This window comes from Anabrus simplex, chromosome 4, assembly GCF_040414725.1.
Source record: "Anabrus simplex isolate iqAnaSimp1 chromosome 4, ASM4041472v1, whole genome shotgun sequence".
Classification (NCBI taxonomy): domain Eukaryota; kingdom Metazoa; phylum Arthropoda; class Insecta; order Orthoptera; family Tettigoniidae; genus Anabrus; species Anabrus simplex.
The window spans coordinates 297,122,423-297,137,305 of NC_090268.1; the positions used below are offsets into that span (position 1 = coordinate 297,122,423).

A 14,883-nucleotide genomic window follows, 5' to 3' on the forward strand; every position below is an offset into this window, starting at 1 on the left:
ATGTGGTCAAGCAAAAAATGAACAAATGTCAGAATGCAAAGTGAGGGCTTATCGTGGTTCCGAGTTGGCTGATTAGTGAAGTTGAATGAATGAATAATAATAATATGTTCATTAATATAATTATATTAGGGAAGTAATATTTAAAATGTATTATATACCTTTATGCCTGTCCACTAAGGGGCTGCCTGGCCGAGGCGGTAAAGGTGTGCTCGGTTCGCCCGGAAGGACGCGGGTTCGAATCCCCGTCAGGAAGTTGTAAAATTTAAGAAACAAGATTTCCACTTCCAGAGGTGCATATGGCCCTGAGGTTCACTCAGCCTACACCAAAAATGAGTACCAGGTTAGTTCCTGAGGGCAAAGGTGGCCGGGCGTAGAGCTAACCACTCTACCCCATCACGAGCCGAGGTTAACGATGGTGGAAGCCTTTACCTTCCACTCCTCCAAGGGCCTTCATGGCCTGTATGGAGGTGACTTTGCTTTGCTTTTTCCTGTCCACTATCCTCAGGTGGTGGTGTTATTCCTCCTTGTCCCTGGATGGTCCACTTTCAACCAAATCAGAACAAGTTGGTGATGCATCAACGTGTAGCATTAAGCGGAAGTGCCTTATGAATTATTTTTGATACCAGGCTTTGATTTGATTTTAAAATTATTCAGACATTTATACACATTTCATCTTGCTTAGTTTCCAATGTATAGTTTTACTTACTACCTACTTCTGTGTTACCAACCAAGAATTTTCAAATTTCTTCTTTTTTTTTTAAATTTAGCTTTCTCCTTATGTTAAATTTATTGTCCAGAGAAAGTATTTTCTATCAACATCAGGCAATCCAAAAAGTATATCCATTTTGAACATTGGTATTTAATCTAACATGTGATAAGCTATTTTTCTGCAAAAATATAGATTTATGCCAAAATAACATAATTGTTGTGAAAAATTGGCCTTGTATTATTTATGACTTCACAAGAGCATAAGACCGTGCTATCATTTTATTAGATTTATCACTCTGGATTGTCGGGAAATAAACAACATTGCAGGGGTAGAAAAGGAAGTGGTGGTGGTGCGACCCTCTCCTGCCCTGTTGGCCTATAAGTTTTATAATACTATCCAGCCCATGACCCGGTATGACTCGGAGATTAATGCTGGTGAACTTTGAAGGGCAGATTGATGGGTGCAGTATATACCTGTAAAGGTGGTAATTAATGGTAAAGGCTCGCTATATTATATATATGTGTGTGTGTGCGTAGTGTGTTTGATATTCAGCCCGAAGGCTGGTTTGATCCTTCACAGCTCCACCAACAGCCTAGGCATCACTGAAGAGGTGTAGTATGGAATGAGGAGCGAGGTAGTTTCCCATTGCTTTTCTCACCGAGCCAGAAGTTGCTATTACATATCAGTCTGCCAAGTCCACTGAAATGCATGCACCAACCGACCCTATGAGCAATATTTTCAAACCATTCATAAGAGGGACTGGCTGCATAAGGAATGGTATTACTAGCATCACTCATACCTCAGTCACTTTCATATTGTCAAAGCCAAGAATGAGACTGAGACAGGTCAATGAAAGCAACAAATTTACTGTATTCTGACCCATAGCAGAAGACATAGTGCAACAGAGAAATAAAGAGACTAAGAAGAAGGTGCAGGTTAGAAAGAAATAGAGTTCGGAATGGTTGTGGAAGTAAGGAAAAATTGAAGGAACTTACTAGGAAATTGAATCTAGTAAGTCAAGGTAATATGATGGGAAGCATTACTGGCAGGGTATGAATTTCAGTGAAAACTGGAAGGGTATATAATGTAATAAATTATATAAAATATTACGCGTAATAAATGTTTGTATAGGTCTATTAAGTCACAAACAGGTTCCAAGACATTCCAGGAATCATTAATGAACAAGGGGTGTGTATATGTGAGGATTCACAGAAGGCAGAAGTATACAGTCAGCAATATGTAAAGAGAATTGGTTATGAGGAAAATGTTCAGGTAGTGGAGGTGATTAATTCTAAAAAATATACTGAAACTTATTTTTGATAACAAAGATATTTACAACAAGATACAAAATTTGAAAACTAGACATGCAGCTGATATTGATAAAATTTCTGTGAATATACTAAATACAATGGTTTGGGACATACAGAGAGTATAATTTAAGACATTGTAGCAGAGTAGTGAGGCTGTCGTGAATGGGGTTCGCGATGCGCCTTCCGCATATGAAGGAGTAAGTGAATGGACTCGAACAGTATTTGAATCCGCGACCTCCAAGGTACAAAACCTGTGATGTGAGGAGTAGCAGGTACATAAAACACATGTAATATAAAGGAAAATTAATGGAGAATTTGTATAATTCATAAATAATGATATTGGAAATAAATAATGTCAAGTAAAGAAAGAACATTTTAAAGAAAGGGCTAGAATATTCTACATTGAGTTGGAATTTGTAAGCAAGGTGGTAGTGAGGCAATCTTACGAAAGACTAGTTGGGTACAAGTGAGATGCGTAGTTCTTATGGCTCAAGGGCAAGTAAATAGTGAAAATGTACGATATTAGTGTCACATACATCTAGTGAGGAACAAAGAGAAAACATAATTGTTCTGGAACAACATGTTAGTTCCAACATAACAGGAAGATTCCATATGAAGAAACCAATCAGAGAACAGTGCTACTGTGATGTATACGGGTGATTGCGGTGAGTTGTAAGCAAGTGTATCTTTCTAGTAGGAAAAGAAAAATATATAAAATAGTAGTTTTGTAAACACGAGGTCTTCTTTCGTGTGTCAGTCGGAGACACTGCCGGTGCATGAGCTGATAGTTCGACAGCCAGGGAGGCCTATTAGGAGTGCTGGTAGAGTTTAATAGAGCAAGAAGTGTGTTAGCTTAAAAAGTATTAGCAAGTCAGAGCAATAATACGCTCTCAAACTAAGTGTGATTTGTCAGTGAACATTAACAGGGTTTCCACACCAATATTCAATCAGGTGTTGTAATTTAGTCAGTATATAAACCAGCAATTATTCTTTGATTGGGGAAGTTCCGTCCCACCGCAGCCGTGGAGGGATCCAGGGATGCCAGAGCAGAAGAGAGAAGAAAAGAAGAACGAAGATCTGCTAAGTCCCGTAGTTAAGTATACAAGCAGTGAAAAATACCTTTGTATATATTATAGAGACTTGAAAGACTTGAAGAGAGAGTTAAAGGTTAAATGATTTCAGAAGTGTGTAACTGTGTGTTTTTGTGTAAGTTTCAAGGGTTTAGAATATAAGGCGAAGTACACTTTGCCAATCTTATTATTCGCTCCTGAATCCCTAACCTGTCCTCACTTCTCGTTCATGACAAGGCATAGGACAGCAGAGAAGCGGTGACAGCGAGCATGGTGTCCGCAGTGCCGAGCGGATATAATTGCCTCAAAGAAGTGCCATGATTACGCCTACAGAAACTAAATGAAACTGAGCTCACTAACTATATGTGACCTGTTGCGTGGAAAGGGACTCATAGTCGGCAATGGAAATTTTACTGCAGAGCGGAATAAAAGTGTCTGGGGTGTAAAAATTGTATTTCTATGTTTTGACTTCTTGCACTACCTATGGATCTTTAAGGTTTAATGTGCTTACTATCCAAATGTTTTCATCTAAGCTATTTATATACAGCTGAAGATGACCACTAAGTGGTCGAAACATGTTCTGTGTGTGCTAATGTATTTCTAATTTTGCCAAAGGCAAAAATAAAGTATCGATTAGGTGGTTTTTGAAATTAATGTGTTGATAAATAATTCATTCGAGAAATGTTGCTTTTACTCACCTAACGGCATAATACGAAGTCCATATGGCAATCTTTCTTGCTGCAAAACTTATCGATCACCTTTTGGTTAAGTTCTTCATTTCTGATATAAGTTTTTTCTCGATTGATAGCATCGCTAATGCATTTAACCGTTCCTGACACATGGTATTTTGAAGGAACGTTTTAATCCTTTTAAGACTTGAAAAACATCTTTCCAGTTCTGAAGTAGTAATTGGAACCGTAATCAAAATCCTGAACAATTCTGTTATTTGAGCGAAGGTATCTTGCAATTTGTTCTTCAGGATCAGTTGAAGCAAAGGAACTACACTGTCAGTTTCTCTGAAATCAGTTCTTTCTTACAGAACGCTGAGCTCAGTCATTAGTTTATTCTTGTCTGGGAGTCTGTATATGTCACACACGGTGTTAACTCCTTTTACAGGGAACTGTTTTGAATATTCGCTGAAATTCATCGAATCAAATAAATCTGCAACCTCTAAATAAGAAACAGACTCAAATCTACGACCTGGCTTTGTGACATTCCTGAAGAAATATCATTTGCTATTTTATCGACAGAATCCCTGACTGAAGCAACAGTCTTCATAAAAATGCCAACAGCATTTCCTATTTTGATTGTATCTGTCGATCTTGCTTGTAGCTGGAGTACAAAATATCCACATGAGGCATTAATCTGTGAAAGGAGGACAGCCAAAATAAGAACTCTTTGTTCTCCAAAATGTGTCTGATTCCACATGCTTCTTGAACTGTCCTTACAGATTTTGACTTATCCAGGTCCAGAAAGCATTGCAACAAAGCATCTTTGTTTCCATGCACGACATTGACTGTTCTACACTTGAGGTTCCATCTTGTTGATGAAAATCATGAAATTCGTCATTCTACCACTTTTTCCAAAGCTGCCAGATGTTGAGGAGATCTGGAAAAAATGGAGGAAATGCAGTTAGGCTGCAGAAAAACACGCGTGCAGCTTGATTTTGAGAGGTCACGTGCTGTAATACGAGGTTGAGCTGGTGGGCATAGCAGTGAATGTAATTGGCTAGGGGATAGTGTGCTTTGATTTTCCTTTAAATTCCACATCTTTCGCCACTCATCACAGATGTTCCATCGTAAGTTTGGGTGATAATTTTCTCTGGATTAACCCGAAAAATACTATTGACCTGCTGCAATATGCACTCAGATAATGCATCTGTAGTTTGTCCATCTGGATTAAAGAATCCCCAAAATCTTTCAAGTGGTTGGCCTTTAATACGTATCTGAACGCAATTGCGAACTGCAGCTCTTCATAGACGTCACTAGTTTCAACTGACATGATAGCAGTGTACTTAGTGTTATGTACTTCCTCCAGTATCTTTTCATGACAGACTTCCAGCATACAGTCTAGCAATTCATGTGATCATGCTAGTTGCTTTACGTCGCACCGACATAGACGATGGGACAGGAAAGGGCTAGGAGTGGGAAGGAAGCGGCCGTGGCCTTAATTAAGGCCTGTGAAAATGGGAAACCACGGAAAACCATTTTCAAGGCTGCTGACAGTGGGGTTTGAACCTACTATCTCCCGAATACTGGATACTGGCCGCACTTAAGCGAATGCAGCTATCGAGCTCGGTGTCTAGAAATTCATTCTGTATGGTTTTTTTGATGTGCCCTTGAATACCTTATTGGATTCCATGTGTTCCTTAACGGCACTGTCTAGACTGCTCATGAAATCAATTAATCCCAAGAACACTCCTGGATTTTCAGATATGGAAAACTCATCGTGACCACATAAAGCTAGTTCGAATGCCACACAAAATTTTATACAATCAATGATTTTAGACAAAATATACCTATTCTTCTTTATTTCTGCATTATGTCTCTCCAAATTGTCGTGATATGCCCTACTAAGTTGTGTTGCAATGTTCACATTTCCTAGAGCACTCAGGTCCACTACATTATTGATGTGTTTTCAGTTCGATGAATGCTTCTTCATATACTCGTTTAAATGCCCCAGATCCATCACACCTTTTGTACTTTAAAAAAAAAATATACACCATCCATTGCGCAACAGCCCCGAAGGACCATGGCCTACCAAGCAACCGCTGATCATCCCAAAGGCCTGCAGATTACGAGGTGGTGTGTGGTCAACACGATGGATCCTCTCGGCTGTTATCCTTGGCTTTCTAGACTGGGCCTGCCATCTCACCATAATCACATAGGCTGAGTGGACCTTGAACCAGCCCTCAGATGCAGGTAAAAATCCCTGACCTGGCCGGAAATCGACCCCAGGGCCTCCGGGTAAGAGGCAGGCATGCTACCCCTACACTGCGGGGCCAGCCCTTTTGTACTCCACATATCATTATTTACAAATAAGACACAAGGAAAACAAAACAAAGCATTTCTTACATCACAGCCACATATCCAACTGTTATTGTCGTAAACTTTACAGTTAAAATGCCTGATATAACAGGAATTTTCCCTCTTGAAGCCTTCTGAGTTAAATTTAAGACTGGAGTGGGACGACCTATAATTTTCTTTTCTTCTAATGTTCTCGTAGAAAATGGTTCTTTCATCAAACTGTCCGCACTATTCATGCTGTATACTCAATTCCCAACTTACATCAGTACAAATAGATCCTTACTAAGAACATTAGTTTAATTTCACTTGATGTACACTGCAGTGGATAAATAATTGGATAAATCTCCGTATGAACTTTACCACTAACACAGTGATAGAAAAACACGCACCAACAAATAACTGCGAGATCAAACACCACACAAAGCAACTGAAAGTGCTGCCAACTGAATCATTGAGACTACCCCTATTACCAGAATAAATTACATTCTAATGCAGGATAACATTTAGGGTCAGTCCAAGATTCTTTGACTCACCTACAAATTCCTTATTTTTGACACAAAAGTAAGATGGATATTTTAATAAGCACTGATTGGTTACCTTAATAACAACATTATGTTTGTGATAGATTGCCCCCACTTATGCTTTACCTTTGAGCCCAGACGATGGTACTCTCCAGTGGCAGAATCGCTTATCACATTCAGCATCAGGGTAGAAGGAGGCATCGAGCACTTCTACCTCCTTGCGGGAGGAAAAGTAACTATAGACGGGATCAGTGAAAGTTGATCACGGTTTATGGTATACTCCACTGGGTACGGGGTGTATTGCAAGCTTGGCTGCACCTGCGTATTGATTCCTTCAGGCTACAGGTTGGAGCTCATTTCACATGAGCATGAGCCAAGTTCCCCGGAAGAAAGGAGCTAGGTGTGCGACAGATCTCGTCCTGATTTTCATAAACACAAATTCATACTGTATTCAAAACAAAGAAAAGGCACCAGGATAATTGTACTGAACATAATTCCTTACAGTTCCAAGCTATGTGCTGGAGCCATTAACACAAATCAGAGGAAAAATGAAAGAGGTCTGGTACTTCAAAAATTGAAGTTGGTAAAAGAAAGGGAGGGGCCACGAAGGGCCTGAAAATGAAGTACTCCCAAGGCTCGAAAACCTACTATCCTAGGATTTGAAAAAAATAAGAGTTGACCAAGGAAGGTTGGATAGGAAATACGAAGGTGAGGAGCCTGACAAAAGGGGAAGCAATGCCAGACTCAGCTAGGGGCATCTTTGTTGCCAACCCATGCTCCCAAGTTGAGAGCCCTGGTCCCTGTCTTTGTCGCCTCTTACGACAGGTAGGGGATACCATGGATGTTATTCTACCGGCCTCACCCGCAGGGGAAAATTAGAAAATACTGAATCATGAAACAAAAGAAGTAAAATTCTCAGTTTTTCAGTAGAACTGCAACTGATATAATTGTTTTAAGGGGTAAGATCTTATAACTTTTTTGTTAATGATTTCAGGTTGCGCTAACACATCAAAGTTTTTCAGTGATACAAGAATGGGAAAGGGCTAGAAATGGAATGGTAGGGGCCGTGGCCTTAATTAAGGTACAGCCCCAGCATTTGCCTGATATGAAAATGGCAAACTACAGAAAATTATCTTCAGGGCTGCTGATATTGGGATTCGAGCCCACCATCTCCCGAATGCAAGCTCACAGCTATGCGATACTACCTGCGCGACTACCTCACTTGGTAGCTTGTAACATGCATACATGATATTTCTGCAACGATTTGATCAGGGTATTTTCAACAGAAACGAATTTTGTTGTTTGAACTTGAACATGATTATGGTGGTGATTACTGTTTTAAAAGGAAGTACAACTAGCCAATCATCCTCTGCAAGTTCACACTTATAAGAAGGAAAATTATCGAGGTCCGACACTTATCGGTAAAAAGGAAAGTGAAGGGCCATATAGGTCATGAAAATGAAAGACTTCCTAGGCCTCACAAACCTTTTACCGTCAGGGAGGGGGAGTGTAGTGGTAGTGGTGATCACTGTTTTAAGAGGAAGTACAACTAGGCAATCATCCTCTATATAACATTAATCAGAGAGAAAAATGGAAGGGATCCGACACTTCAAAAGATGAAGGTATCGGCCAAAGATAGGCAAGTGCCATGAAGGGCATGAAAATGAAAGACTCCCTAGCCATTGCAAACCTAATAGCATCGGGGTCAGAAAAGAACAAGAGTTGACCACGGGAGGTCGGATAGGATAGATGAAAGTGAGGAGCCTGGCACAAGTGAGTGGAAGCAATGCCATGACTCAGCTGAGAGCCCCGGGGTCGCCAGCCCACGCTCCAAAGTTCAGAGCTCCTGGGGCCCCTTTTAGTCGCCTCTTACGACAGGCAGGGGATACCGTCGGTGTTATTCTACCACCCCCACCCACAGGGGGGAGGGGTGCATCGGAAAAGTACAAGAGTTGAGCAAGGGAGGTCAGACAGCAAAGTTGAAAGTGAAGAGCCTGATACAAGTGGAAGCAATGCCAAACTCAGCTAGGGGATCTGTGGTTGCCAACACACGGTCCCACACACACTGAGGGCTAAAAAAACAACACTGACAGGTCTCTTCTAGCATATCCTCTGTATATTATTTGAACTGGTTAGGACCTGATCATAGAATGAAATACGATCCAAGCCACCTTTGGTTAACGCCCACGCTCGAAGAATAACCTACTCAAATAACAACTGAGGGCCAATTCTAATATGACAGTCAGTGTCACAAACGTAGTATTTCTCTAGATTGCTGTAAAGTAATATATATATAATACTTTTCTTCCCTCATGAGATGTTCAGTGGCAAATTACAATCGATACGCAGTTTGTCTGAAAGAATAGATTAACTGAAGATAAATTACGTGAAAGCGAACTCTGAACAGAGAAATTTACTGAGGCTCAATCGGTGTTAGAAGAAAACATGAGACGAACGGTTGCGAAAAAATGTTTCTAATGTTGGTTACCATGTTCGTTTCCTCTGTCTAAGGAAGGTGATGAACAGGATATTAAGGAGGAAGGTTTGAATGAAAACGCTGTTGTAGAAAAGTACTTCTAAGGTTACAGTTTATTAGATACAAGCATTGAAAACTATTGGCACGATAATTTGTTCAGATAACCTATAATATTCATGCTATAGCATTAGAGAATTGAATACTGTATGTCGCAATATCGCGCATTATGCTGAGTCTTTGTTTCGAGTGAGGGCCTCTACTGGTAAAAGCAAGTAACTATCACTTCAGCCGAGTTGTTGCCCGTGAAGGATGCCTTCTGCCGCTAAACTAGAAAAACAAGCCTCTACGGAGGCTGTTGATCCTATTAGACAAGCTATCGTAATTATTGAGCACAAAATACGAAATTTGGAGAAGAGGAAGGTAAGATACAAATAAATCATATCTCTGTGCTACTTGCACTACAGTGTCGAATAGTAACTGACATTTCGATTTTACATGAAGTCGCCATGTCTGATTTTACCATGTGGTCTCGATTATTAATCGCTTCTAATTGTTATTTCCTGAGCCTTACTGTGCTCTTGTGTGTTTCACTTAATAGTTTAATCTTTAATTTTGGTTGTGTTAGTCGCAGTTGCGTTATTGTTCCCGACAACCGTGTTTTATGGCATATTTGAAACATGGCCGTTGTTTCTCTTGAAAGGAATACTGTCTCGCCTTGTACGTCAAATTAGAGATCCTTCTTAAAGCTAATTACGTTGGAGTTGAAGTAGATCTGGGTAGTGATACGTAACCAGAAGAGCTAAGTGTGTTACGGCATCGTGCAATTTTAGCGATTGTTTTATATGATAGCTATAAATATTTCAGTTGATTTCATATGACATTCTCTTTTCTTTTAGCGAAAGATCGAGTCGTATCGTGAATTGCAGAAGGATGGGAAGGAACTGAATAGTGATCAGTTAAATGCAGTGTCAAAATATGAAGAGGTATTGCAGACTCTCGATTTCGCCCGTGAATTATGCAAACAGTTTAATGGCATTGCAGCTGATGCTGCTAAACAGCATAAAAAGCAGGCAAGGAAAGAGGCACAAGAACGAGCTCAACAAGAGATGGCTAAAGTCAAGGAAATCCTAATGGTGCAGGTGAGAATTAAACTCTGGAGACATATCTGAATCCATTAATCTTTATTTTTATGGAGTGAGTACATTTTGAATTTATAAATTAGGATTAACATTTGGGTTCATGTGAAGTAGTAAAGTAGCAATTAAATTACTGCTGTTGTGTATTTCACATTGTTTCCTTTATATGGTGTTTTTTTGTGCTTTTATTCAGCCAGGGTTGGTAACACAATGTATCTATCAGCATTGATGGCAATGACGTCTCATTCCATTCATGTTGACCAATAAGAATGCGAGTAGTTACTCTAGCCATAGCCGATGGCGGCTACTGCTGTTATTAGGTTATAAAAGTAAATGTACTTCTGGGGGCGGTATGGTGGCTTCCTAGACATCGCAATGAACACATCTGTCCTCTACAAGGTATTCCAAGTAAGACCAATCGTGTTTCCTCACAAAACTAGGTGCCTAAGGTCGCTTCGCGGCTTCTAACCTTCCAGACCAATGGTCTTGTCCATGGCAAGAATTCTAACCATCCAGACCAATTGTTTCCTCACGAAACTAGGTGCCAAGGCCACTTCGCGGCTTCTAACCATCCAGACCAATGGTCTTGTCCACGGCAAGAATTCTAAATGTCCAGACCAAGGGTCTTGTCCACGGCAAGAATCCTAACCGTCTAGACCAATCGTCTTGTCCACGGCAATAATCCTGCTACTTCCTCTTTCCTGAATTGGCTTACTTAACAACTTTATTCCAGCCTGTGGCCATGATATTTACAACTCATCTAATAGTAATATGAAAAAAGCACATGATAATATTTACAACTCATCTAATAGTAATATGAAAAAAAGCACATGATGTGCAGAATGTTGAGTCTTTACTCCTCATTAGTGCAGAACTTCAATAGTGATCTTAAGTTTTACATTTCATCACATATCTCCCACATAGTAAACACTGGCACTCTTTGTTTGGGTTATGAACGTTGCTACATATCTTGAGAAGGAAGCCGTGTGGTACTGCTAATGTGGTCACATCCCTGATCATGGTATGTAAAAGTCTTAACCATATTTCTGCCTTTTTCCTTCCTATTAAGTTTAAAGAAGGGGGCGCAGCCATATTAGAAGAACTAAGAAGAAACCATCATATAGCCATTGAAGGCATAAAATTCATTAAACCCTTACTTACTAGTATTCTTCGTCTCCCTAAGCGCTCATATGTAATATTTGCTAAAGCAAATAAACCAGAAGGGGGTGGTTGAGAATGGTAGCCGTAAGCATAGGTCTTCCAGCGGTAAAAATTGACACCTTGTCACAAGATTTTTCTAACGTTATAAGTGGAAATTGATGAATGTAATGTGTCTCAGAGGAGAGATGTTTTCATTGCGATGTCCAGGAACCAACCATCCTGCCCCCAAATGTACATTTACTTTTATAGCCTAATGAATAGCATTACACGCCATTTTCATTGCTAAAGTAGCTACTTGCATTCCTATTGGCCAACGTAAAGTGGCACATGACGTCATTCCCGTCAATTATGAGATTCTGTTCACAAACCCCTGCACAATAAAAGCACAAGTATACATGGGGGGCGTAGCTTGTCCCTATGTGACTGGTCTTCTCTAGGTCCTATCCTAACCACCCGCACAGCAAGAACCAGACCAGCCCAGTGATGTTCCTGGTAGAAATATAGAATATTATTACATAATGTGTTTGTTTTAATGCTGCTATTCTAATCTAGAAATGATTCTGGACTAGAGATGTGTTTAATACGCCTGCCAGGGTCCAACCGCCCCGCCCCTAGAAGTATAGACTGTGTCTTATTATCAAGGCTAGCATTTTAGTGCAGTGTACATTTTACATAGTATCATCATTATCTAAAGGCTTTGCCTTGTCGCTGCAATCCTTCATCTCTCCATAACCTTGGCATCCCATCATGTCATCTACCTTTTCAATGGTCTTCCGTGGTTTCTATCTGCCTGTCTTTTCCATCACCTTGCCTTCGAACAAGTTCTGTATGAAGTCATTATGCCTTTACATTACTCATAAAATGTAATTTCAGATTTTTCTCGAAAATTGGTAATGCAATTTTTCCAGTTCTAGTATTAACTCAGCAAAATTGGAAAATGCTTTGAAAAGTTAATATTTGAATTGAAGTACAACAGGTGTTACCAGCACCCTTCAAAATTATATTGTTTATTATTTTTTGGATTCTTAAAATAATAATGATACATTCTTCTTAGTTTCCTTCTCATTAAAGTGGATGGGCTTCAATTTTTGGAATTTTGGACAAAACGTGAAATGTTTGAAATTAAGGATCACGAACTGTGGTTAGAATACCTAAGATTTTGTTTTTGCTTCGGGTTTCAGTAAAAAGAGGTTCCAAAAGTTTAAAGGCGCTCGAAACGACTAGCTGGTATCTTAAATTGTGTCAACGCTTATGGCAGGGTCGGAACTATTCCCTTCTTTAAGTATACAAAATACTCTTAGGTATATCTCCTATCCTCACCCGGATTTGAACCCAGAATGTTGAGCAGGCCAGTCAAAGTTCCATTCTACTGTTGAAATGTACCTAAAAATGAAATCAGTCATCTGGAAATAGACTGACAAAAGCCTGTGGAGGGGAAATATATCTTACGATATTTGAGCTGATAAAATTATTGCTGAGCCACCTTGGAATAGTAGGAGTGATATTTGTTATTCTAACGCTTTCATGATCCCCATATAAGGATATTATTTTCTGCAACGGCTAGCACAGAGCGAGAGGCTTTCATTGTAGTTGTAACGGGTATAGTGCGCATTGGTATCACCTAAATATCACTATAAAATTTGTCACAAATGGAACATAATAATTACTTTTACACATATCAAGTGAAAAATCCCTGGCAAATTAAGAAATATATGTTTTTTGGAGAATATTAATACGTACTTTACTACTTTGCAAGTACATTTGGTGTTGCGCTCACAGTGACACACGTATGTCTTTTGTCTTACACTTTGAACAATTTCGTGTGTGATATCTGTGTTCACTGAAGTTCTTTGCTTTCGTTTCATTCTTCACTTGTTAATGACATCATTTCATGAATTGTATCGCGATATGCAATATTTAATAGGCGACAAAATGATATGGCCAATGTACATAAGAAAAATTCAGTGGACTAGTGATTTATTGGTCCAGGGATCGAGCTACTTTCGTTCGAACAGAAATAAAAATATTTATTGGCCCAGGGATCATGCTATTTTTCTTTTGACCTCCATTTTGCTGCTTGTACTGGCCAAAGATAATGAGAATCTACAGACATAGCACTCCCATTCCACGGTGCTAGCCCTGGACCTGAATAAAGTAACAAAAGACGGCACCAGCAGCGAATGGACAAAGATAATGAGAATCCACATACATAGCCCTCCCATTCCACGGTGCTAGCCCTGGACCCGAAGAAAGTGACAAAAGACGGCACCAGCAGCATAGTACGACATAAACCAGTCCTGTCTACAAGCCTTAAGTATGTTTTCATATTTCTCAAATAACGACGGTATTTCTTAATTTGCCAGGGATTTTTCACTTTATATGTGTAAAAGCAATTATTATGTTCCATTTGTGACAAATTTTATAGTGATATTTGGGTGATACCTTTGCGCATCATACCCGTTGTAACTGGAGCCGGATTATGTAGCAACGCTGCACTCCCACTTGTTTGCTTGGCGTCACGTGCTGCGAGCTGTCAGAACACGCAGATTTTAATAGTCTATAGTTTAAGGTATTAAAATGCAGATCCACAGAAATTTGTTGATCAAAAGTAAGGATGCACTATTTCACTGCATTTTCTAATACAGTGAAACTTGCTTAAAGCAGTTGCCTATTCTGAAGAAAAAAAAGAAGAAAAAAAAATGGCCGTTTATGCACATGACCTCTTAAGATTATGAAAATTTGGAATTGAGAAAGAGGACTATTTCTTCTCATGGTTATACATTAGGACCTACAGTTTGAATTGTCACATTTTTTATGGAACTTGGTAAGTGGCAGATTCAGTAAATGATTAAACCATTTACTTCCCTTCTTCGGATAATCATGAATATTTCATTGCTTATGTAACTGGGTATTTGGGGTAGGTTTCTATTAACAGGGCATATTTTGACTAATCATTGACAGCATGCTTCAATATATTTTGGATAAAATTGGAAAATAATGCGTTAATAGCAACTCTCACATGTATCGTGATGAATTGTCAGGAAGACAAACTGACCTGGTTATCTCTTAGGAGGGCTTATTGACGGCACAGATGTGCATGCTACCCACCTACAAGGCTGATCTTTCTGCAACACAGTTGCTGATTCCTGGAATTTTAGAGTTGACTTTCCTCCCTGGAGAAAGTAGCACTTCTGTACACCATTGGTTCTTCTGGGTATGTTTGGTTGTGTTGGAGCAGCTTTTTGCTCCATAGCAAAGGTGCTCTGCTGGCCTCCCGATTAGGGTTGGGGAGACCGGAACGTTCAGTTGTTCCGCAACATTAGGAGCTTGAGGCGGTGTGTTTTGGTACAGAGTGTCGGGACACAGGACTGTAACTGCGTCGTAGAGAGAACTTCCGAGAGGCAACATGACATGCTCCGCGTCAGCTGGAATGTGCCTGTACCGAACATGCTGTGTGAAGGCCGCACTAGATGG

At 39.8% G+C, this 14,883-nt stretch overlaps 1 protein-coding gene across 3 annotated transcripts in view; it reads left to right on the top strand.

Moving 5' to 3' along the window:
* Positions 1–9,152: 9,152 nt before the first annotated feature.
* The window catches only part of Capr (Caprin), a 220,663-nt gene continuing 214,932 nt past the window's right edge, over positions 9,153–14,883 (top strand). For 2 of the 3 annotated variants that reach the window (XM_067145617.2, XM_067145616.2), the window contains exons 1-2: positions 9,154–9,532; positions 10,009–10,251. In XM_067145617.2, the coding sequence (XP_067001718.2) occupies positions 9,422–9,532; positions 10,009–10,251 (354 nt within the window). In that variant the 5' untranslated portion in view covers positions 9,154–9,421. Of the gene's footprint in view, positions 9,533–10,008; positions 10,252–14,883 lie in introns of all 3 variants that reach the window. The other variant, XM_067145615.2, reaches the window with a different exon arrangement.